This window comes from Amblyomma maculatum, chromosome 5 (assembly GCF_055883805.1).
Source record: "Amblyomma maculatum isolate TAMU_Amacu chromosome 5, ASM5588380v1, whole genome shotgun sequence".
Lineage (NCBI taxonomy): Eukaryota > Metazoa > Arthropoda > Arachnida > Ixodida > Ixodidae > Amblyomma > Amblyomma maculatum.
The window spans coordinates 106,897,199-106,922,836 of NC_139348.1; the positions used below are offsets into that span (position 1 = coordinate 106,897,199).

Consider the following 25,638-nt stretch of genomic DNA (forward strand, 5'->3'; position numbering starts at 1 on the left):
GAAACTTCAACGCAGTTTCCCCGCACTGCACGCTTCACCGCAATGCTTGACTGCGTGGGTCGATGCGAAGGGGCCGCTTTGTGAAGAGGGCCTTCGTGACAGTGTACTCAAAACGAAGTACTTGATGGAACCGGGGAAAAAAATGTCTTCTTACGTTACATCTCAAATGCAGCGACAGCCATTGTAAAGGTGTTCCATCAGATAAAATTACTGTGATGCTAAAGCTTTTCTGCGCTTTTTTCAGGCCCACTTGATAATTGAAGCTTTCAGTTAATTTCGGCACTGTTTAGTCTCTTGAAGGCTGAAGTAGCGACGTGACAGCTGCATCCAGTTTCATGGAGGTTCCTTTTTCTTTTCCAAACAGTTGGTATACAGAGTCCTGTATAAACTTTATACTGGATACTTCAGTAGGGTATACACTTTTGTGTAGTTGTAATCTTATCTGTCAATACTATCATGTGAATTCTGAAACCAACAAGATGAACAGCGTTTGTTATTTTTTAATTTTCCGTCTTTTTTTTTATCGCCGATGAGATGTTCGATGCTTGTGTTCAATATGCGAAGGCATTTTTTTCTTGTAATAATGTTCGATTCATATTACAAAATTTTTACATTCGCACACCCCTACGTGTGAAAGCCTTTTATTTTTCCCCTTTGCGACAGAATACACAGGCAGTGTGACGTCTGTGCCCGCGTCCACCTGCGTGTTGAAAAACCCACCAAAACGAGTGAGCGAACGTTCCCTCGACAGGTGCACGAGTTGGAGAAGGCCAAGCGCTCCCTGGAGAACCAGCTGGCTGCGCAGAAGACGCGCCTGGAGGAGCTGGAGGATGAGCTGCAGCTGGCCGAGGACGCCAAGCTGCGGCTGGACGTCACCCTGCAGGCACTTAAGGCCCAGCACGAGCGCGACCTGCAAGCACGCGACGAGCAGGCCGAGGAGAAGCGGCGGGCTCTCGCCAAGCAGGTGGGTTCTACTTCTCACTTCACGCACCTGTTCTCGTTCTTTTTTTCCCGTCTCTTTCCCTTTTTTCTTTCGGTCTGTGTGTGTCTTCCAGTTGTCCACTGCGCCATATACAGCATGTTCCGTATTTATCCGTCTTGGTTGTAAAAAATTATTTCGCGGGAACTGCCAGACCACTTCGGTCCAAAGGCTGACCTTAAGGTAGCTTTTTATGGGCCATATTTTTCAATAATTTAGCATTAGAATTTGCCCGGATTTCCCGGAATTGTTGAAAAACTGCAGTCAGCTGCGGCCAAACTTTTTTGTGATAACGAGCAAAGCATCCTGTCAAGTCAACTGCTTTGCTTGTTTTGACGAAGCGTTCTGCTGCAGCCGACTGCAGTTTTTCGTCGATTTTGGAAAATTCAGGCATGTTTAAATTCTAAATTACTTATAGAAAAAAGACATAGAGCTCTGCAACCTATCCTGTGGTTGGTGTTTGGAGGCCAAATGGTCCATTAGTTTGCGCAGGTGAATTTTTTACTCTGCGGACATATAGTAAGGAACATTTTCTTGCCTAATGAATCTCATTTGTTTGTTCACATGAATCGTAAGTGGAGGTAATTTGAGAGGGATCAGACTAAAGTTTCCTTGATTTAGATGGTCAATGTAGGAGGCATGTTCATCTTGCTAGCGTGGCTGATGTGCGAGTAAATACCTATAAGCACTTGCAGCTCTCAACGTGGCAATGTTCAATTTTTTTATATTGAAAGGACAGCCTTGGCATGAGCACTCTCTGGGTGATGGAAAAGAAGTGAGGCACGATGGAGAAGGTGAAATCAATGCATCTGGAGAGTGGCTGAGTTTTGTTTCCCTGGCACCGTGCAGCCGTGCTAGATGAGCCTGTTTGAAAATGCGCTGTTCGTCTCTCTCTAGGTGCGGGATCTGGAGGCGGAGTTGGACGAGGAACGGAAGCAGCGGTCGGCAGCCCTGACGCTTCGCAAGAAGCTCGAGGCAGATCTCCAGGAGGCCGACCGGCAGATGGAGTCGGTCAACAAGGCCAAGGAAGAGGCGGTGCGGCAACTGAAGAGGCTACAGGTAGGAAATGCTAGCATTGCAGCATTGGTACTCGTTGCTTTGGCCGTTGTTGACGGCTTTGTCGCGTACTGTACAGCTGGGGGCGTGTGCTGTTGATTTTAGGCCAGTGGCCCATCAACTGTGTGGTTGCTTTGCAACGTACCATATTTACACGATTCCTCAAATCTCATATCCCCCCCCCACCAAAAAAAAAGCACCATACTGCGGTAGATGTTGTCAACAATGAAAATATATTGCCTTGCTGTACAACTCGTCTCCACTTCAAATCACGTATTTCTGCGATATGCACGGCAAGCTTGGCCTCCAGCTCTGGATAGCATACCAACTATCCCTTGGAAGCCTCTTTGTTTGGCATCACAGTTGAAAATAGTCTCACTGCCACCACCACTTCTGCATAACCCGTTTAGAAGCTTCGAACTTGCGGCCCGCAACGCAGTTATTCCTTGGGCATACATGATAGCCGCCTCCTTGAATGTTGCGCGGAACAAGCACCAAATGCTTGGAGAGCTCATGACGAAGCATGGGGCTCATCGTAAAGTCAAGAGTGCGAATGCGCAAACTCATCGAATGGTCGGTGTCGGCTCTTCCATCAACCATTGACACTCCCTGGAAGTGCCGCCGTGTCACATAACCCGACGCGACTGACGTGCAAAAAGGGAGCGTCACCGCGATTCTAACACCGGCTCTTCTGTAAGCTATTGACACTCCCGCAGCTGCAGTTCGTGCTGGGCAGTAAAACTTAAGAAAGATAAATTCTTCTCGAGAAGCACGCACAGTAACTGAATGCTGCACTTAAAGCCGTAGAGCAAACAAATTCACCATAGCCTCCCTGATGGTTTTTACTGTAGTTTTTATCTTGCTCTTATTAACAGTGCCATGCTTTGGTTTTGATTGTAAGTAAAACCCCCCTTCCTCCCCCCCTCCTCACTTCAGATTTTTGAATTAAAAAAAAAGGGGGGGGGGGGGGTCGACTTAAAATCGTGTAAATACGTTTTGTGCCCCCACAAGTGACATGTTATTGGGTGTGACGTAGGCATTCTACCACTGCACACAGCATTGTGACGATGGAGTTTTGTGCCAATTACGCAGGGGCAGGCCAAGGACTGGCAGCGGGAGGCCGAGGAGGCGCGGGGCTCTCGCGAAGAGCTGCAGGCACAGGCCAAGGAGGCCGAGAAGCGGGCCAAGCTTCTCGAGGCCGAGCTTGCTCAGCTCCAGGAAGACCTGGCCGCAGCCGAACGTGCGCGGCGCGCCGCCGAGGGCGAGCGCGACGAGCTACAGGACGAGGTGGCCAGCGCCGCTGCCAAACAGTACGCCGGCTTCCCCAAACTTCCCAAACTGATTGCCTTGCCGGTTTGCGTTGTACAGGCTGCGTGTTAGTTTCCTAGACAAAACAAGAATTCTCATTCCATCCTCTCAGCCATTGTCCTCTGGTAATGCACGTGGCAAGGGGTTCTCGGCCTATGTTCCGCAGCATGTTTCGAGGATGGAATTATTGGGAACCCTTGCCACGTAGCTTTTATTAGCATCCAGGTTTTATTGGAAGTTCAAATGACAGCTGAGACTTTGGGGTTTTTTAGAGTGTGTACCTGACGGCTGAAGACGTTGCTGTTACTTGATGCCGTGAAGTACAAGCAGCATTTGGACTTGGGATTGGGTGCCGTTTAAAATGTCTCATTGCTGGTCAGTCTGTGCTTTTACTTGTGTGAGAACGAATTCGATGGCATTCAGGCGAAAAAATCTAGTGGTAGAATTTATTTCAAGGGACACAAATGTGTCAAAATTCTCCTGGAGTGTTAGTTGCTCTCTCAAAGTTTTGCTTGTTTCTTTCTTTGGCGTAGGTCGCTGCTTCTGGAGGACAAGAGAAAATTGGAAGCAAAGATGCATGCCATGGAGGAAGAGCTCGAGGAGGAACAGAGCAATGGCGAAATCCTCAGTGAGAAGATTCGCAAGGCCCAGGCTCAGGTATGAATTTGGCCATCAACAAACAGCCCGCGTGACACGAATCGGCCCTAAGCCAATTCCCGCTGCGGCGTAATCCACGGTGCCCACCATGAACAACTTAGCTACAAGCTTGCCACTTGAAGGAGGCATGTGCACCGGTAAGGGCATTCAAACAGCGCCACAGGCGGAAGGGGACACGTCAACTGCCGTGACGCGCTGTACAGCAGTTCTTGTTTGCTCATGCGGCTGATATGCTTGAACCAAAATTGGTGCAGTTCGCCATTCTTGCTCATGTTCAGTCAGGTCAGCACACTGCAGAGTAAGGTGCTTTATAAGTAGGAAGTTATAAGTGGGAACGCTCCTGTTCCTTGCGGTATATGTGCAGGTTTTGAAATTGGTGCTAAGATTGAAGAATGGGCTTGCTGGTCATTCATCGTGATGGAACAGCTCAGGTAAAACATGAACAACGAAGGAAACAACAGCACGAATACTGACTTGTCGACCAACCTTTCGTTCTTTTTGCTTGTTGTTACCGTGCCTCCAGTGACGGTCCAGGTCAGCAAAGTGGAGCGAGTGGTTGGTTGACGGTCAGTGCTCGTGCCTTTGTTTCCTTCCTCATCCATGTCTTAGCCATGTCTGTGCTGTCACAATGTTTGTGTGTTTTCTCCAAGCTTGAAACACTGCATATTTGGTGGTCTGAAAATACTGCTCTTCCGGTGTGTGGTGCTAAAGGGAAAAATTTCAGTGGCAGAGTATGGAAAATGGCGGTGATCTGAAGAAGCAGCGTCCTTTTTGCTGGAAGCAAATGCTGTCAAAGGAGGCCTTATTTTGACTGGTGTTGTGTGGTGCAGGTGGACCAGCTGACGGCCGACCTGGCAGCAGAGCGGGCCACCTCGCAGCGGCTGGAGAATAATGCGCTGGTGCAGGAGCGGCAGACAAAGGAACTGCGTGCCAAGCTGCAGGAGGTGGAGACCTCATGCAAGTCCAAGCTGCGGACGGCCACGAGCCAGCTGGAAGGCCGCCTCTCTCAGGTCGAGGAACAGCTCGACCAGGCTGAGCAGTGAGTCCAGGGACCTATGAAAGCTATCTTGTTGAAGGGTTTAGAGGTTGGGGTTTGGGGTCCGTACACGCAGTTTTAGCAGTTGTGTGCAGTGCGGTATGAATGTGCGGTTAGTTGTCCGGTTTTGATGGAATAGCGAGGGACAGTTAATTCATGGCACAGCACATATGTGAAAGCATATCTTGGCTCATGAGTAACATGGACAGGAGTTGTGGAGGGCGAGGTGTGGACGAGAGCCACAGGAACTGTTAATACGAAAGTACTTTTTTTTTTTCTTTCTTTTTTTTTTTGTCTCATGGGTGGCGTCAGCAGAGTGTATGTAACCCAAGTCGACTATGGTCAATTCAGTGGTCACCTCCAAATTGGAATGAGTAGCCTTCAAATTTTGGCCCCCTAGACCCTCAAAATTTGACATCATCAGATTCCAATCAAAATTAGTGTTGAACCTAATTCGAGCATGACCAATTCAGTGGTGACCTCCAAATTTTGATGGGACACCCTCAAAATTTGGCCCCAAATTTAAAAAATCGGTGTTGAACCGAATTCGAGCATGGTCTATTTAGTGGCGACCTCCGAACTTGTGTAAGTGTACCCTTGTAGTTTTCAAGTCGACCTGGTTCTTTCTTTCAGCTCTCGGACAGGAGCTGTAAAGTAAAATGTTGGCATTAAAATTATTCATTTAAGCTTTTCATAAGTATTGGGCATTCTTCTAATTTTGGACTGCCTTGTGAATTGGTGCATGTCTAGTTTTTGCATGCTGTGTTTTTTTTTTATTTCCGCACAAGATTGTGCACAAATTCAGGGAAATGGTACTTCAGAGCAAATATTTTTGCACTCATGGGTTCATAAAATTTTCCTGAAAGAATCCCAGCAGCCGTCGGCGTGTGCCTCATACCCTAGATCAACTAGAAATTTGTAGAGTGTTGATGAGGTTTGCAAGCAACACTTCCACTATTTCAAGTGCCCCGCTGCAGCAGCTCAATGGTTACGCCACTCTGCTGCAAAGCGCCATGTAATGTGCAATGTTAGTGAGGATCCCAGGTGGCCGAAATTAGAGCCCTCACCACTATCACATCCCTCACAAACCAAGGTACTTTGGCACTTTATATCCTAGAAACGAAACAAACCATCTATTCTATTTCACCTTTTGCTAGCTGTTCTCTCTAGGTGTTGTGAGGGTACATGTAAGAAATGGGGGTGCTGCTTGCAATGTAGCCCCAGCGCCTTGCTCTTGTTTATTTCTTGGGCTATCTCATTGTGTTTTGCCTGCAATAACGTCTTCGGGTACCTTCAGAATCATTAAAGAAAGACAGTGCTCTGCAAACCTTTTTGCAGATTTGCTCGTTGTGGTTTCTTTGAGAGTGCACTGTAATGAAAATTTGAAAGCAGGGTTGATTACTCCAAAAGCTGAAAATTTGCTTCAGCACTTTTTTTTCTCTCTGCTGGAATAGGCATAATTTTCGAAAAAGAAAATGTAATTTGTTTATCTGCTCCAAACGCTGCTACAAGAATAATAATAATTGGTTCACTGGAAGGAAAAGGCGCAGTATCTGTCACACTTGTTTCTGTGGACACCTGAACTGCGCCTAAGGGAAGGGAGGATTGTGGGAGTGGAAGTGAAAAGAGAGAAAGAGGCCTGCGATCAGTTCCACCATTGACTGGGCTGGCAAGAGCACCGAAACACTCTTGTTAAAAGACAATTTTGTAGTTCTTGCACTGCCAGCTAAACGAGTTATAGAAGGCTTGAATGTTCTCACTTCTCACGGGATGGTGGTGGCCACTTTATACCGCTGATGCCTCCTACAGTCTCACTTCTGCATGGCCCTGCTAGCACAAATCTCATTTCTGGATACTCATTTGAAGGGTCCGGCCTCTTCACATTGTAGCTGGTACAGCTCTTGCGGCTATATATGCAGCCTTTGTCGCGTGCTGTACTTCAGGGGCAGCGCTTTCTGCAAGCCCGGCATCACTTTTCTCAGTGCTGCATGGGATTTCAGTGGTCGTATGGACTACCTATTCGTGTTAGATTCAGATTAACAGACTGTTCTGGGAGGCTCCCATTTAGGCTCTCGTATGGGCTCTCATATAGGATCCGATATAGTTTCCCGTATAAGCATTCATATATGCTTTCTTGGGAGGCTCCCAAAGGGAGGCTTGCCAAGCAGAAACAGTGCACATGATCTCAGCAGTAAGCAAACTTGTTTTTTTTTTTAAACTGCGAGGAACCCCACATCTAGATGCCTCCATTTTTTGGGCTGTGGGTGCTGTTCAGAGGGTGTGACGGTGTCCTCTCTTGCAGGGAGAAGCAGGCAGCCATGCGGACCATCCGGAAGCTGGAGAAGCGCCTCAAGGAGGCCATGATGCAGGTTGACGATGAGCGGAGGCATGCCGATCAGTTCAAAGAACAGGTACAGTAAGGTTTGGTTGATCAATGCTGTTGGCCGTCCTCACTTCCTGCGCATGAGAGCTGTTGGTGCTAGACTATTGCGAGCAAGTGTACAGTAGCAGTGGGCGAGCACTGTTTGCCCTGTGCCCTTTTTTTCTACATCCTACTATTTTTTCCTGTTTTTGAGCTGTTGTAGTGCCACCTGGTGCGACGTTCCAAAAGCGGAACTGCTGAGTTTTTCACTCAAATGTGCTGATGGCATAGCATGTCACATTCGTTGTCAGCTGTGGCCCCCTCGTTGAAATCGTAGACGTTCCTCTAATATCGGTTCGTGTTTTATGATTATTAAATTTTCGTGTGGGTCAGCAACATTTCCAGTAAATCGGCACTAGTTAACAGATAGATGGCCTAGCAAGTTCGTTATATTGTTACGTGGTGGCATGACAAGCGATGGAACACTGCGACACAACAGAAACAGAACGACGTCATGACATGATGATGAAATATGCTTTAATGGCCAGCGGGCCTGGCGCGAGCGCTCTGCCCTGCGCCACTGCCCGCTTCGTCATCTTCGTAGCATTACCCGGGGCCACCGAGCGATCGTCCCGATCGATTGCTAGAAGTCCAATGCATGACGTGACGATAAACACAGACACAGGATTGGGACATGAAACGCTGGACACCACAATGAATGCGAAGATGGGAAGAATGCTTGCACCGGAGCATCAAGTTCTATCTTCACCGTTTGCCGAAGGCCAAGGCTCATGGACACGCCGAACGGCTTGGGTGGGGGTGCTGTCTTAGCTCGAGTGGTCGTGAGGTCGCTTTGTTGTGGGGTCGGTAGGGTCGGCTTTGGGCTTTTCCTGGTCGTCGTGTGTTGTGGTCTGGGCTGGGGACGAGGCTGGGGACAGCGGCTGGTCGGTTCTGAGCAAAAAGGGCTGGGGCAGAGCTGGGCGGCGATCTCCACGGGCTTTCGGCAGATGGACCCGGCGTACGGTTGGCTTCGACGGTGCAAGGCGAGGATGGGGATGGACCGCACCTCCAACCAAATGTTACATGGTGGCATGACAAGCGATGGGTCACGGCGACACAACAGAAACAGAACGACGTGATGAGATGATGATGAAATATGCTTTAATGTCCAGTGGGCCTGGCGTGAGCGCTCTGCCCCGCGCCACTGCCCGCTTCGTCATCTTCGTAGCAATATCAATGTTAACCACCACAACACGATCGTTACACGATTTTCTCAAGTACACACTTCATGAGGAGGGCGTTGGGGAATTGAGAAACTTAATAGTATCGAGGAATTCGCCGCATGGTTCATTACATCCAGGTTTAACTGTGCAAGTCGACCTATGTTTGAAGTTCACTTTCTTGTTCTTTTTGGCGAATGAGGGCCGATTGTTAGGTGAGGGGCATTGTTCAGCAGTATACGGGTTGCTGGCAGTTTCAAAGAAATGTGGCTAGGCCGAGCATGACCTTATTCTACTTCAGTTCCTTGGAGTGCTTTGCGGGTAACTTGAGTATATAAATCTTTGTGTGTCTAACCATGGTGTCTAACTAATCATACCGTAATTGCTTATAGCAAACTGCAGTCACTCATTGCTGTAATAATTGATTTAAGATATTTTTTAGGTGCTTTGCATCCATGTGCTGCTCTTTTTTTTTTTTTTTTTGCATGTATATTAGGCAGAAAAGACAGAAGCCAAGAGATGCACTGTTCCCGAATAGGTTTCTTCGAATGCCTTTGAGGTCTGAGTCTGATTGTTAAACATCGTTGGTGGGGTTACATTGTTAAATTACCGCGCGTAAGGAAGGCTCGTACGGGTAGAGTTGAAGCTTTGCGAGTGGCAAATGGTGCTAACGCATTGCCTTCCCTGTTGTCTTCACCTTGACCAGGGAGAGAAGACGAATAATCGGATGAAGAACCTGAAGCGCCAGCTCGACGAAGTGGAGGAGGAGTGCTCGCGGGAGAAGGCGCAGCGACGTAAGCTGCAGCGCGAGCTTGAGGAGGTGCTCGAGGCCAACGAGAAGCTCCAGAGCGACCTGAACGCCGCGCGCAGCAAGCTCAGGTATGTGACCATCGCCTCCCAGTGATTGCACGGTCACGTGCCCACATTGTCCACGTTGTTCAGGGACTAGCTGTTCCTTTGCTTCATGTTGCCGCTTATTGTTTTTTGTTTATCGCGATTTGAAAGGGTTTTGACCATAATTTTGAGCTATTTTCGCCCTTTGCTTCAGTGGCAGTAGCCTGTTTAGTTTATTTACCCACAAAACATTGTTTGACATATTACAGGCAGTGCCTGAAGGCAATTTGTTCCAGTCACGCATTGTATTAGGGAAAAAAAAAAAGTCGAAATAGATCAGTCTTTGAAGTAATCTTCCAGACTTTCAGCTGTGACCTGTGTGGTCAGAGATAGTGAGATTGCTAGTGTATCTTCCGCCCTTTCAATACCAATAAAACAATGAAAAATTGCATATATTTATTTGAGTCTCAACTCACATCGACAGGTTTCAAGAGTTTTGTAGCCATGTTTCATTCATTCCAAAATTTCCAGTTTTTCACAAAAAGATACGTTGAAAAAAAAACAACTTATATTTTCAAATTTCAATCCGTTCACAGTTTTCTGAAATTTTGCATCTCTATTTTTTATTGCTGACTCTGCAAGTTAGGGCAGTTGGCCTTTGAGCTCAATTGCAGTCTTTATTTCCTGTGTGAAGCGATGTCGCTAACCAGTAGAAATCCTCTCGCAGGCGGACAGGTGCCGCGACCGGGGGCTCGACGAGCCGTATGTTCAAGCGGGGATCCGTTCCGGGTGGTACTGGCGACGATAGCCCAATCTCCCTTCCCGAGGAGTCGTTGACGGAAGACGGACAGCCCTAGAGCTGCGTACTATGGACTGGTCGTCGTGTAACTGTCACTTAGCCATGCAGTCACCACCCCCTTTGCCAAACCATGTTCTCAAAGGCTTAGCTTTATTACGCTAAGGCCTTTCCACGATTCTTCACTATGCACAATGCCGAGGCGCAGCGGTGATGAAATCGTGCCTTCCTCTCCCCCCTCTTTTTGCCACGATGCACCTTCGTTGGCGTCGCCTTGTCGTGGCCTCGTGATTTTTTCTGGGCCCGTGTGTGTATTTGTGCCTGTCGTTCTTATTTGTTCGCCTTACTATGACTAGTGCGAAGCAGTTATAGTTGTGCCCTGCTATTGTGGGGCGCACGAGTCCACCGGAGTGACATTCCTCGCCCCACCCGAATCTGGGTTGCTGCGGCGTTGACAATCGCGGCGTAGCGTCGCTGGCCCTTCTTGCCGCCGCCACACGTGGTGTGCGTACGGTGGTTTTGCGATGCGCTTCGCTTTTTTTTATGTGTGCTGGAAATTTGTGGGAAAAATTTGTTGTTAGCTTTTTCTAATAAGTACTGCCGTCTGCGTGACGTGAAATTCTTTTTTTTCTGTCCCGTGTCGGCAGGTGCGTATGTTATAAAAAGGGCACTAGTGAAATGACGCAATACATCTCCGTTGCATCCTGTTTGTGGTTGTGCCAGTCGGTTTTTGCCTAGGGAGGCTTATTTGGTTTAACACACCGACACAGTCATGCAAGGTAGTATGAGTTGACTTCGTAACGGTGCTTACTTTTGTGTGTGCATGTGTGTATGTGTGCGCAGTTATAACTGAATTGAAAGTTTTTTTTTTTCCCTTCTCCGCCTTTACCTCCTTCTCTGTTGAGCCATTTGTTGCATCGTTCGATGTGTGCTGGGTGTAGTGTGAAGTGTACGGTTGTGTACTTTACGAATGGCGGAAGAAGAAAGAGTTTCCCTCAAAGAGTTTAACAAAAAGGCCTCCCCCTAAATGTGGCAATAGAGGGAGGGGAGCGAATACCAGTGTGCGCGTTCTTGTGCATGTATGTGTGTGAATAAGTGTACGTGCGCTTGGAGGAGAAAAAAATTGCGTGTTTCTGGCTGTGTTTCCTCCGAAGCAAGTGAAGACATTTTTTTTATCATTATTATTTGCTCGGTGCTTTGCCGGTGAATAAGGCGGAGAAACTGTGGGAGTGGCCCAGTTTTGTCGGCTGCAATGCCGTTGTTCGTGCGAATAACACCACCACACCCCCCGAGGGGAGTGGGGAGAGTTTAATAGAAAGAAGACAATGTTATAAGACTCTGTGACGAAGTCCGTTCTTGTACAAAAACTAAGTCTCTCGTCGTTGTCTAGAGAATGGAACGAATTAACGCTCCCATGCATTTGGCATGCCGCATCTTTGATACGGACGCCTTTGAACAAGAACATTTTGGGGCTTTTTAAGATTTTTTTTTCTCGTACGGGGGACGGCCTACCTTGAGAGCAGCGTATTGTGCAGAATGCTTCAGGTTTTGGCTGTCGAGTTATTTTTGTATCTTGAATTGTTATACTTTAATATTGCAACAATAAATGCGTCAGATTATTTGGAACAACGCAGTGATGGCTCATTTTTTTCGGGCAGTTTACAGAAAACCTGCAGAATATGGATACCACAAAGCAAAACCAAATTTTCTCTTGCACGCAGAGAAGTAAACCTAGTGCTGTACAGTTCTAGGCTTTATTCATGGAGTCCAGAAAAAATTCCATACACACAGTAAACAAGCCAACATGTTAGGCTGAATATGTGCAGTCTGCACGTGAATTGTTCTAAACTGGGTCTTAGGGCTTGCCCTTCCTCGGAGAGATGAACCGACAGTAGTGGTTTAGTGCTTTGTCTGCGCCCTCATGATTGTTTGCGAGCAAAGCCAGTGTATACCAATGCACGCTTTACTCAGACTATGTTGCTGCTTGCTATCTACGGGTAGTTAACTTGGCCATTGGCAAAAATCTGAAAGGCATTTCAAGGGGACTAAACAGCGAAATTGTGCATGGTATACAAGTTTCTTTTACTTCTCGTGGTACTACAGGTATTTAAGGAGGGACACTGGTCTTAAAACTATTTTCCTTATTTACCAATCAAAATTGATGCAACTTGGCGGGTTTGTGTAGTTTTTTGTGCAGATTCCAAAACTGCAGTTATTTCTTTTGTGATCCAAGTATTTCATGAAATAATTATGCCAATTAGTCTAATTCTTACAAGAACAATTACAAAATGACCACTGAAGAAAAACTTCAGATGAACACATTACTGGACACTAGAAAAAATGAGGAACTCAATGTTGCAAGCAGTTTTTTGATTGAGCAATTATTGTTTTATTGCATAACAAAGTTCAAAATACAGCATATAATGGTCACAAAAAAAAAGCCATTTCAAAAATTCTGAACAAGAAATTAAAACATTACTTGCAACATTGTGTGCTCCACATATTTGGCTTCATGCTGAAAAAGAAATTATTACTCTATCTGCAATAGGTGCCGAGATATTAAGGCCGCAAAACTGCAAGTGGTCGACAATGCATGTTTTGAGAAAAGAGCAAAAAAGAAACGGGATTATTTAAGGGACATTCACTGGTGCAATGCACACATTTACAATTTAAAATGGCTAGATACCTCCAGGAATATAGTCTCTTTGCTTTCCAACATCCAAGTGTCGCCTCTTTCATTTTAATTTGCAGTTGCAGCACACTCAGTTGTCACTTTTTCGACTGCGCGAGTCACCTGCAGGCATCGACTTTTTTTTACGTACGTCGTTATGCTATGTCTTCGCATCAAGACCGCGGTCGCGGTGAGGAACGTTTATTGCGGAAAAGAAATGTAATTTAGAGCTGTTTGCTGCTTCCCAGTGCTCTGCATTGCACTGGAAGCAAGTGCATTCACTAAGGACTATGAACGAGGTCCGATCGGCGCAAATGCGCCGCGAGCTCTACGAAGACGACGTGTCCTGCAGTTTACGCATTGGAGAATAAGTTTGACGGCGATTTCTTATCCCTGTTCACTTTTTTAAATGCCAATATCGCCGCCTTATGTTTTACGCTTCGCCAATCTCGGCAAACTATTATCTGACGATCGTGAACTCCGCCTCGCCAAGCGGACTGTCCGCCGCGCTGCCGTCAACGTCTTGAAAACAATCCGTCTACCGCTTCGTTGCTGGAGTTGGCGCGAGCTCAAGCTTTTTCTGTTTTGAGCTTATCTTCCTGCTCATCTGCGGCCTGCGATATCACCGTCGCGGCGGGTGCGACCGCTGGCAGTAGCAGTCTCCCGTGCTGGGGAACGCACTAGGCCTACTTCAGGCTCGATCGTTCGGCGCACGACTTTCGTCGGCCTAAGCGCGCACAGCCGGGGCAGGGCATCACTTGAGATGATTAATCAACTATTTTTTTCACTTTTTTCACGAATTCTTGCCGTGAACGCACCTCGCGGTTCGGAACCAAGTGCGGCCGGCGTCACGTTTCCGCCATCTCCCCGCGGCTCGGGCGCGCCGAGCAGACGCCGTCAGCCAGCTCCACCAATGCGGTGACGCCTTATCGTCACATGCACCCCGAAAGCCAATGGGATTGCAAATGCCACGTTTTCTTTTTTGCTATTTTTTATGCGACCAATGGGCGAATGTAAACAGCAGAGGCCGCAATTTGAAGACGAAAGGCGGCTCTTTCGAATGAGACCAAGATGGCTACGGTGTCGCGCCCAAAATGGGAGCTATGCCTCGCGGAAAATGGTTGTTTCGGGGGTCGTTTTCGACCCAAATTTGGGCGACATCGATTATATAAATTGGCATTGTGACTAAAATACCGACCCTAGAGATGAAAAACTTAGCAGATAGGTAGATACAGAGCTACTGATTTCGCAAATCACATTTTCTAAAAAGTTATTTTTTCGCGATTTTTTGGTCCGAAAGACCCGTGTTTATTGTTGCGGACGAGGAAGAAGTGGGCAGGCGCAGTCGCGCTAGGCCCGCCAACATTCATGAAACGTCTCATCGCCATCGGACACCTCTTGATTTTCTTTTGTTTTCATCGGCTTGCCGCCCCGTAACATTTGATTTGAGGTGCGGGGTAATTTATCCTTTCATCCTGGCCCGCATCTGCTTCCACCGTCGGCAGCAGGTTCCCGGGACACGTCACTTGGCTGTTCCCCAAGCTGCTGGACCCGATGCGACCTCACCGTTCCACCGCACTGACCACAAGGCACGATTGATTACAAGTAGCCCGAAGTGAAGACCCCAATGACCAGAGCCACCATTAAAACGTGAGGATACATCACAAGACAGTGAATGTAATACCCAACCAAAAGATCCGACCGACCCGAGACGCCGACCCGATGAACCCTCCGTCCCGATACAATGACACATGTGAAGACATCGCTCCCGCCTGTGCCGTTTGGTGCGTGCCTGGGACTCAGCCGTCGAATCCTGGTCATCTGTGCAGCGAAAGCGTCCTGGGCCAGGCTTCATTGGATAATCATCATGGCAGCAAGCCGTTGCCCTCTTCCTTTTTCCTTTTCTATCTTCAAGCATCTTGTCATGCCCATCGTCATGCCATGGATCTCAACGATAAACTTCCTCGTCCACGATAGACGAATGCTCAGTGGCCCCGGGTAACGTTACAAACGAGGAAGAAATGGTCAGTGGTGCGGTCGGGCTATTCCCACCAACATTCATTAAACGTAATCTATCATCGCCATGGAACATCTTCTCTCGGTTCATTTTTTCTTGACTTATCGGCTTGTCGCCCCATAACAATATGAATGCTAATGACATTCTTGAGGGAATCTGCTCCTCGATTCCGAAACATTTTCATTAATAGGTGATAGACGGGAGAGCTTTCATTTACGACACATCATGGTGACATTTTAACCACTGGTGACAATAACGTAAACATATGCTGTCTTTTCTTTTTTAAGGTTTCTTTGCAGAAATCGGAGTGTTGCAGTTACAGTGAGCATTAATTGTTTGGGCTCCTCCATATGATCAAAGAATGAAAAATTGCAAGGAGTTTGGCCAATATGAAGATTGCAACTTTGTAGTTGGCTCTTTTTGATGTGATGCACAGAGTTTGACCCAGTTTCGTTTCAAATACTTTATTTGCTGGTACAGTGAAACCTCATAAACACGTTCTTGCATGAAATTCCAGACTGCTTCTGTTAAACCTCGTACATTTCATATTCGCTTACGGTGTAGTGGCTTATCCCGAATGTCTGTTAGTGAACACGCACCACGTACAAGACCGAAGTTTCTTGTATAATATCCAGAACTACGCAGCACATCGCAGCAGAATTCCTGTGGTGCCTATAACGCGTAGATTGTTGCAATTCGTCAATACTGATGTGGTAACCAGGCACCACTGGGGCCTAGCCGACGCAACGGGGAGCGGCACTGTGCGCTCCCAACTAGTTTTGAACTCGGTTGTCTTGCACCATCGTTCCCTTTGGCAGCCTTTTGACGCCTTACCTCCTGCTGCTTGGGGAAAGGTTGCAAGTACCCATAGGACAGCCGCAATAAGTGGCCCGGCTACACAGGGCACAGGAGGTCTTCAGACACTGCGCCTCCTTTCTCCTTCCTGTCTCCAGTCTCCTTTTCTTGATCCGTTATACGTCAGCCCAGGCTGCCTCACGTCGTTCCGCTTTCGAAAGGAATTTTTGCTGCGAAATTACTACCAAAACGTTATTCATTACATTACTAAATTACCAGACTAGAAAAGTTATTCATTACATATTACTGGAAAAAGTAATTACAGTTATTGTAATTCAATTACTGCAATGTATGTGCTGGATATTGAAACAGCTATAAGCCTCGAACTTTGGCTCCCATGTTTGATGGATCACACAGTATCTAAGGCACAGGATTTGCTGGTGCCGTTCCAGTTTTTTTTTTTTTGGCAAAGGAGAGGTGCACAGGTTCCAATATGGTTTATTTTCATTAGTTTCAGTTTCGGCTCACAGAAAAAAAGCATGCGCACCAAACCATCGCGACAACCACTATGTGATGTGCGTTTAAAACCGATACCTTGTAAACGTTCCTTTTGTCAGAAAAGCATAGAGATCGAGCATTTGGAGATGCAGATCTATATGTTCTTGTGAGCAAAACCTCAACATTGGAGAGATTGACACATCATGATCATGCATTTCTCTACACTGCAGGTAAGTTCCAAGATTGCATCAAGCATGGAAAAACTGCATCGGTCTCTCAAAGGAAAGATTTATAGCAAAGGCCTTGCATAATAATCATTATGTGAAACAAAACGTGCTGATGTTGCTTTTTAATACAAAGCAGAGGTTTTTGGTGGCAACATGCCTTGTCGAATGCCCTCAGTGGACTATGGACGCAGAGACGCGGAGCCAAATTCTGACCCCGGCAGCCGGTTTTCAATGGACTGACTAGTAAGGTGCCTGTGGGCTGCGATGCCTGTGCACGGTAAAGAACCACAGGTGGTTGAAATTCTCTCATAGCATATATGTTGCTTTGGAACGTTAAACCCTATTCACTGAACGAAATTAAGCCTGAAGACAATTACTGGTAAAAGAAAACATTTGAGATCACTGTGGCACCTGCTTTGGGGACTGCATAAAAATTCTTCATGGACTTTGTGGAAGAAAGAATTAAGAGACTTCCGGTTGTGACGTTGCCCTTGGACGTCGACATTACCCCTTTGGCTATTTCGACGTCTGTTTGACCTAATTGGGTCTAGTTAACTAATTATTCCGCATGGATCAAAATTTTCCCCATGCGATCGAGATTAATTCTTTCGTTCTCTGTTTAGTGCAACCATTTTATTATTTTTAGGAAGGCTAATATTCGAGGACAGAATACAAAAAAGCCTGCCGTGTCCTAGTAGAAGGTATCTGTTATACCAGCGCCGCTGGAGCTGTACCTCCCCATTTAATTATTGCATGTCTGAAAGATAGGTCCAGAGGAAAATGTGCAGGTACAGGTTCTGCAGCGCTGGATACATTGCTCTAGCGGGGTTTCTGGCTTCAAACAGCGGCGGACCTCCTTGCGATGCCACAACCGGCAGACCGATGACCGCCCGCAACGCTGCTATATAATTTCGTTTATTTTTCGCCTTCATATTAATAAGAGCTTTTCACCACCACCGCAATAAGTAACACATTCGATAAGTTTTTCAAGTGCACCGCGTTGGCGCCGGTCTTCAGGGCTTTACACGCGCAAAAAAAAAAAAAATGCTGCAGGAGGCAAAACGGCGAGTGAGTGAGTGAAAAAACTTTATTGAGGTCTTTTGGTTAGTCTCGGAGAGTCTTCCTGCAGCCGCTTCTTCGGCACCGTTGGAGACTCCTTAGCACGGGTGGTTCCCTCATTCCAGGGCTCCACTGGTCCTGGCTACCTCGCATGCGTGCTGCACCAATGCCCTTTGGGCGGTGAGCTCGCAGCTGGTTAGCAGGCCCTCCCATTGCTCCGCACTCGGGTTAGTTTGTTTGTGGAAAGTGTAGTTGTGTTTACATTCCCATGTGACGTGGTATAGGGTCGGACTGTCTCCGCACCAGGGGCAGCTATCTCTGTACTGTGTGGGAAACATTTTGTTTAGAATGTATAAGTTGTGGAAGGTGCCAGTCTGCAGTCTTCTCCAGCTGGTCGCTTCTTCTTGGGTGAGTCGCTTGTGGGGCGGAGGGTATTTTAACCTGGTGCCTCTGTAGTGATTTAAAATATCTGCGTACGTCGGGTCCACCATCACAGGGTCCACGAGGTGTTCTGTCAGCAAGGCTCGGTGCGTGATTTCGCGAACCAGGCTGTCTGCCCTCATGTTGCCCTCTATGTTGGTGTGCGCCGGTGCCCAGAAAACTACTTGTGTTGCTTTATAGCCCGAGGCTCCTGCGCCGAGGAGAATGCGTAGGGCCTCCCTGCAGATTCTTCCTTGTTGGAACCTTCTGCAGGCTGTCTTGGAGTCTGTAATTATAACCTGTGATTCGTTTCTTCGATAGCCCTCGGCCGCTGCGAGTGCCACAGCGATCTCCTCTCCGTCTACTACCGATCTTCCTCTCGCGGATGCGCAGCTGATCGTGTTGCCTGAGCAGTCAACCACCGCTGCTGCTATCCTCGTGTTGGTGCTGTATCTGTCTCTCGGGTATAGCCCTGCGTCTGTATATACTGTATATGCCTTTTTAGCTAGGTGGTTCTCCACGTATTCTGCTCTTGCCTGTCTTCTGGTCGCGTGTAGGTTGGGGTCCATATTTCGTGGTATCGGGCGAATTCTGAGGGTTCGCCGGATTTCGTCTGGAATGTTTTCGTTTGGGTCTGGCGTGTTTTCCGCCTGGTAGCCTAGTCTTCTCAGTAGTCTTCTGCCTGTTTCCGTGAGTTCTAGCCTTTCTAGCTGTGCTTCCAGTTGGGCCGTCGCCAGCTCCTCAAAGGTGTTGTGAACTCCCAGTTCTAGTAGCTTGTTGTTTGGGGTGTTTCTTGGTAGGTTTAGGGCCGTTTTGTAGGCTTTCCTTATCAGAGCTTCGGCCTGTTCTTTTTCTTTCTTGATTGCCGGGTGGTAGGGAAGGGAGTATGTCACCCTGCTGACTACCAGGCTTCTGACTAGTTTAAGGGTGTCGTCTTCCTTCATGCCATGCCTTCTATTGGAGACTCTTTTAATCATTCTGCTGACTTGTTCGGTTGTTTTTTGCAGTAGGCTGATCGTGTGGCTGCACTTTCCGCTACTCTGCAGCCACATGCCTAATATCCTTATGACGTTTTTTTCCGGTATGTTTTGGCCTTGGAGCTTGATTTCCAGGTTCGCCTTCGTAGGTTTCTTCGCCACCCTGAGTAGCTCCGACTTGTCTGTTGAACACGCTAGGCCTCTTGCCCTTACGTATTCTTCTACGCATGTTGCGGCTCTCTGTAGGCTTTCCTGCTTCTCTTCTAGCGTGCCCCGGTTGGTCCAAACCGTGATGTCGTCCGCATACATGGCATGCTGTATGTCTTCGATTTCTTCCAGTCTTTTGGCCAAGCCAATCATGGCTAGGTTAAAGAGCACGGGCGAGATCACCGACCCCTGTGGGGTTCCCTTGTGGGGGGTGCTGAAAGGCTGACTTCTCACCTCCCCCAGCCATATGGTGGCTGTTCTGCCTGCTAGAAAGGCTCTTACATAGTTGTGAGTTCTTTCCCCGCAGTTTATATTTTGGAGTCCCTCCATTATGGCCGGGTGGCTGACGTTGTCAAAGGCCCCTTTGATGTCTAGGGCCATGACCACGTTTTCCCCTGTTTTTGGGATGTTGGTTAGGATTTCCTCCTTGAGTTGTAGGAGAACGTCCTGCGTAGATAGCTTAGACCTGAATCCAAACATGCTGTGTGGATAGATTTGCTCTCGTTCCATCCACCGCTGGATTCTTTTCGTAATTATTCTTTCATACAGCTTTCCCAAGCATGAGGTAAGGGAGATTGGCCGCAGATTCTCGATTTGCAATTTTTTGCCCGGTTTGGGAATCATTACCACCTCTGCATGTTTCCATTCGGCCGGGATTGTGCCCTCGGCCCAGAGTTGGTTGAGGTAGTTTGTCAGCTGGTTTACTGCCCCCTCGCTGAGGTTGCGTATGAGGGAGTTTCGTATCTTATCTCCCCCGGCTGCCGTGTTTTTCGAGCGTCCGAGTGCTAAGAGATGTCAGTGCACGTTAACAATCCCCAGGTGGTCGAAATTACTCTGTAGCCCTCCACTATGGCACTTCTTTCTCTTTCTGCTTTCAGTCCCACCTATCTCCCTTCCCTTACGGCGCGATTCAGGTGTCCAAAGAAACAAATGTGATAAACACTGCGCCTTCTCCTTATTGTGAACCAATTATTTTTTCGGTGCTCCACCGTTAGTGCACCGATCACTAGTCATCACACCCCATGAAACGAGGCGCTGTCTCGTTAGGACGGGCCAACGCCTCTTCCACTCAATATCGCGTACGTCACTAGGTGGTGAGCTACTAGCCCACTGTCTACATTTCTGCACCACGGCTCGCTGTTCATAATTCACGCAGGATGCAGCCAGCAACTCACTAGGGCGTTATTGTTGTGGCTGTAGGCAGAAGGAAAAGAAAATGCACGGGCCTGCTACTGGCTCTGTAGCTCAGCCACCTCCGCTGCCTCGTGCGGACAGAAGAGAGAGAATAGAGAACAAAGAAAAAGAAGAGGAAGAGAAAGGCGCGCGCCGCGACAGCCGTCGTTCACCACCTAAGCGATGGCGGGTGCAAGGACGGCCTACAACAAATGAAAATTCGTTGGCTGGCCAGCCCCCGCCGCAAGCGGCGTTGACCTACCGTCCCAGCCCCGTAGGGCCAGGAACAGCCACCGTTCACAACCTCCACTCGGTTACTAATTAGGCGTGCTGGCATGGTTTCAAGTAGGTTTACGTACGTCTGGAAGCACCCCCCCCCCCCCCCCCCCCCACCGCGTCACTCCAACGTTTAAACCAAAGCACGGCTCGATAGAACGATAGTGGCTTCTCGGCCATCAGTCCTGTGTGCCTGGCCTGGGCGAATGCTTGGCGTGCTGTTCTCAGCCTGTAGAGCAACAGCGAGCACCCCGGTACAATGAGTCGGTGATCAACTTTCCCAGAAACTTTGAGCTGAGGGCCCTGGACACTGTTGTGACACTTGGCTGTCCGAGACCTCCTTGTCAGCACGTAGCTCTAGCAGCCTCAGATACCATGCTGTTTCCTCATTTTATAAAAATTAGGTAGTAAAAGTTCTGAGGACACTGGAGAAATAGTAAGCCTAAGCGTTACTGTGTTGTCCGCGAGATGTGTCAGCGGAGGCGGAGGAGAAAACTTTATTGGTGATGATGAGAAATTGATGTGTTCTTTCTTCGTGAGAGGACCTTTCACATCAAGCCGCCTAAGAGGTGGTCGTCGCTCGATGGCGCTCGACGACTGCCTTGGCCCAGGCTAGTTAATATTATAGTTCACTGTACCCAGGCTGTGATGGCGTGTTGCCGGCTTGAACCAGATCAGAGCTAAGCCTCCCACTGTTCCGAATTCGTAATCTGCAGGCACTCCGGTGGTTGCATGTTTTCACTTTTAAACATAATGTGTTCTAGATCTGCCCTCTGATCACAGCAAAGGAAACACGAGGGGCTGTACTCGCCTGGATACCATTGCGCTAATTTATGTATACGGGGATTAAAGCATTTGTCTGTTCTGAGCAGTGTTTGTAATTTGCTGAGTGTAGGGTGGGGTTCTTGATATTTCAGTCAGTTGTTTTTGTTCCAAATCTTAATCCCTCTGTACGTGGGGTCTCTCTCGCGAGCCGATTTTAGGGGTAAACCACCCGGCCTACGACGAATCCCCGGGCATACTGGTGCGCCGCCTCGTTTCCAGGATGGTCTACCTGAGCGGGGATTCACAAAATTTTAATCGAACGTGCATTTTAGCAGTCGATGTTTGCGGTCAGCCGCTCGTACTGTGCCGTGAGGTGCACTTCGGTCATTTCTTCTAATGCGTTATATATTCCCAGTTGCATGAGTTCCTCGGTAGCCGTACTAATAGAAGACCGAGTGTCGTTTTGAAGGACTGTCGAATAATGGAGCCGATCGCTTCTTTTTCCTATATAATGCGGCTGAGAACGAAGGCTTGCACAAGTTTTAGTGTCTCCTTTTCTTTCATTCCTCTTTTAGCAAATGTGTCCGCGTTTCGGATGCATACCTTATATGGGCATATGTCAATCACCATTGAATCGATACTTAATCAAAACCAATCGGATGATATCGGAACATGATTTAAGGCATTTTCAAGATAATTTAGTGATAATTTGCGACTAATAAAATAGTTAAGCAGATGCCCATAGGAACCCGTGAATTTGGAGGTCATCGTAACTATCGCTATCAATCAGTTACTAGTTAAGGGATGTTTAACTAACTCTAACCAGACATTAACTAGTACTCAGAAAGTGCAAGTCATGGTTAACTATCACTAACCAATAGTAATGTTTAGACGTTTCAAAAGTCCATAGCCGTTACATGGTGACGTCATTGAACGTGACGTCACGACTGGATGTGACGTCATCATACGTCAATCCTGTGATGTCTAATAACCGGAAGTGATAATAACGTCACATCCGATCAGGACGTCATGACCGGTGTTGACGTCGCCGATTGGTGATGGCACCAGGAGATCAAGCAACAAGCCGTTCGCCTGGGGACCGAGGCCGCGAAGAGACAAACTTTTTTTGTTAGCCTTTATAGTCACGGAGGCTTCGGCCCCCGTCCTCTAGGCCTGCGTGCCGGGTGTGGGGAGTAGGGGGCCTCCATTTCCTGTGGACAGTAAAGTTATCCATCCATCCACCCATATACGAAGCTGACCCCGCCGGGCGTTCGATCCAGGCGTCCGTGCGGCGTCTTTCATTTGGCGCTTCATCGAACACCGCACCACAGAGCATACGCAGTGCAGCAGGCATTAGCGGCGTTTAAAATTAGTTGACAGCAAAGAAAAGGCGCAGTATCTGTCACAATTCTAGTCTCGCAGTCAATGCCTAAGCAGCGCGGCGGGGTGGTGGTGATGAAAACGTTTATAAAAAAGGTAGAGGTGCATGGAGGTTGCTCTGGGGTCAGGCTTAGTGCCCTTCCCCTCACAAACACTAGGTGGAGTCCCTAGTACGGGACCCCAATGGCTTCCGCTGCCGCCATTGCTCGTTTGACCAACGCCTTTTGGGCTTTTAGGTCGGAGCAGGCGAGTAAGGTCACCTCCCAGTCTTCCAGGGTGGGGATTTCGTTTAGGTGCAAAGGCAGGGTTGGGGGGGGGGGGGGCACGCCCACAACATGTGGAAGAGGTCCGAGGACATTTCCTCACAGTGCGGGCACTCCCAGGTGAAGGCATTGCCAAAGTGTTTAAGTGACGCCGGTCACATCATGGTGTTCGCAAGGAGGCGAACTAACACGCGTTCCTCCGCTCTCGTTAACCCTTTACACGGGTGGGGGTAAATACTATGTTTTGGTACAGCTGAGTAATTTGTCTGAAAGAGTAGGCTGTGTGAATTCTTCCTTCCTTCCTTCCTTCCTTCCTTCCTTCCTTCCTTCCTTCCTTCCTTCCTTCCTTCCTTCCTTCCTTCCTTCCTTCCTTCCTTCCTTCCTTCCTTCCTTCCTTCCTTCCTTCTTCCCTTCCTTCCTTCCTTCCTTCCTTCCTTCCTTCCTTCCTTCCTTCCTTCCTTCCTTCCTTCCTTCCTTCCTTCCTTCCTTCCTTCCTTCCTTCCTTCCTTCCTTCCTTCCTTCCTTCCTTCCTTCCTTCCTTCCTTCCTTCCTTCCTTCCTTCCTTCCTTCCTTCCTTCCTTCCTTCCTTCCTTCCTTCCTTCCTTCCTTCCTTCCTTCCTTCAATAACGCACAGCACACAGCCGCCTCTCCGCTTCGCCTCCATCAAAACGCCGTAGGCGTTCGGGTTCGGACCCAGGCAGCCTGGCTCATTGCCAGCCGTCTTAAACACTGCCCTGCATTTAAAATTTATTTGGTAAAAACGGAAGATGCGGTATCTCACTTTTCGGTGGACACCTAGGTTTTTTAGGTATAGGTCACGCCACCTTTGCATTTCGCGATTGTTTATATTTTGTTTAAACTGCTTTTTGGGCGCAGCATCTGTGTCAGTTCAAGGTAAAATATTTGGAGCCAGAAGACCTTCAGGTTTGGCATTGCAGAACTAGAGTTTCCACTTTAAAATAATTTTGCTCTCCAATTCGAGAAATGAGCTTCTCGTCCCGTCTCATGGTGTATTCGGCTGACGGCACTCGTGGAGTTTTCTATGCACTCCTGCATAGCCTCCGAGACTCTTATCTGTCTCGGAGGCTATACTACGTCCGTACAAATGGCGTGGGGAGTAGTGCTAACTAGAGACGCCGGCGCATACTGCGAAATGTTGCGATTGTGGCGGTGTTAGTTTGTCAGGCACTACAACAGTACTCCATGAGTGCCGTCAGCCGAAGCCACCATCAGACAGCACAAAACAGTCTCGTAGCGGAAAACAAATTAAGGCTCTAACCACGAAGAAGTGCAGACTGTAGAGGTTATTGGCTGACAGACCTTTCTTCAAAGAAGTGAACGTTCTCTGTCGTTATTACAATGTTCCAGACGTTTGCTGATAGTCCAGAGTTTTGTAGGGACGGCGGGAACAATTTCACAAAATTTTCGGACCTTGCAAAATTCCGTTGTTGGTATTTTTGTAGCTGTGTTACTGTTCATAGGCCCAGAAAGACGTATTGAGCGATAATAAAATTCAATTTTAATCAACAATTTGAACTTCGTGGTCGCTGGAATAGAGTGCCGGGGTTGTTCGGCCTCAGAGATTCACGTCAACTGGAATAATATAAAGACCCCGAGTTGAGCATACTGGTGAATATTTTTAAATGAAGAACAAAGCGTGAATTTTCCACTGTCATCCTGGGCACTTTCTTAGGGGCTATGGATAAATTCGGACAGACTTTGTGAAACATTGAATGTTATAGAGACTAAGCATGTCACGCAGATCCATAGTTGCCGTATATAGTTACCGCTCGCCGTCACTGCGCATGCGCATATGGTCCCAACCTTAAATGGCAGGTGTGCCCGCAGCTGGCAGCATCTGACTCTGTCAGAACGATCTGTGTACGCATTCTGATGGCAGACGTATAACATCACACACCTGCTGTAACAATGCTAAACGCATTTGATCGCAATTTGCATGGGAAGACGGCCTCTGGAAAAATAGAGGAGGCTATGCCTCTGGTGACGGTTCCTGTACTTGGCTTCGGGCCTTTTATAGTTCGCAGTAGACACGTTGTCTTTGACAAATGCCTCTTTTTGTAGTGCGTGGTACTACTAGCTGCAGTTAGGAATTTCGCCGATGTCTATCCGCGGTTGCCCTTTCTCTCCGTGAATTTCAAGAACACAAAAAATGATGGCGAAGCGCCTGCCATGCGCTTTAGCCAATGAGGAGGCGGAGCGGCCTAACAGCTAAGCAGATGATAAGATATGTGGGCGATCAGAGTTGAGGCCGTCTCAGAGCAGTAGTGTTGTGCCTTGTGCGGTCGTGGTTGTCTGGTGTATAAGCGTGTGCTATATATTTCGTACTGAGCAGTCATGTATTGCTCGTGCGCCCTCAGCTTCAGCCTCTCTCCTCAGTCACCCCTCAGCCTCCACGGAGGGCAGAAGCATACGCTCGGTGCTCTAGATTTTTCGGCTCCGTAACGCTCGCCGCATCGCCAAGATGATGATGCTTTTAGGTTACTATTCTTCTCCATCGGGACCTCCTTTTACTGCACGTACTAGATATGATGGTACCGAAAAAATTATAGCACGGATAAGCAGTGTTAGCGCACCTACATACTTCGATTTTGTAACTATATGTAGATTTGCTATAATTTTTTCTTCAAATGCAGTAATAAAT

At 47.9% G+C, this 25,638-nt stretch overlaps 1 protein-coding gene across 2 annotated transcripts in view; it reads left to right on the top strand.

The window, feature by feature from the left end:
• Positions 1–11,877, top strand: part of zip (myosin heavy chain 10) — an 87,242-nt gene extending 75,365 nt beyond the window's left edge. For both annotated transcript variants that reach the window (XM_084604063.1, XM_084604062.1), the window contains 8 exons: positions 752–964; positions 1,877–2,038; positions 3,128–3,345; positions 3,877–4,000; positions 4,831–5,039; positions 7,339–7,447; positions 9,325–9,497; positions 10,180–11,877. In XM_084604063.1, the coding sequence (XP_084460189.1) occupies positions 752–964; positions 1,877–2,038; positions 3,128–3,345; positions 3,877–4,000; positions 4,831–5,039; positions 7,339–7,447; positions 9,325–9,497; positions 10,180–10,309 (1,338 nt within the window). In that variant the 3' untranslated portion in view covers positions 10,310–11,877. The remainder of the gene's footprint in view (positions 1–751; positions 965–1,876; positions 2,039–3,127; positions 3,346–3,876; positions 4,001–4,830; positions 5,040–7,338; positions 7,448–9,324; positions 9,498–10,179) is intronic.
• The last annotated feature ends 13,761 nt before the right edge of the window (positions 11,878–25,638 follow it).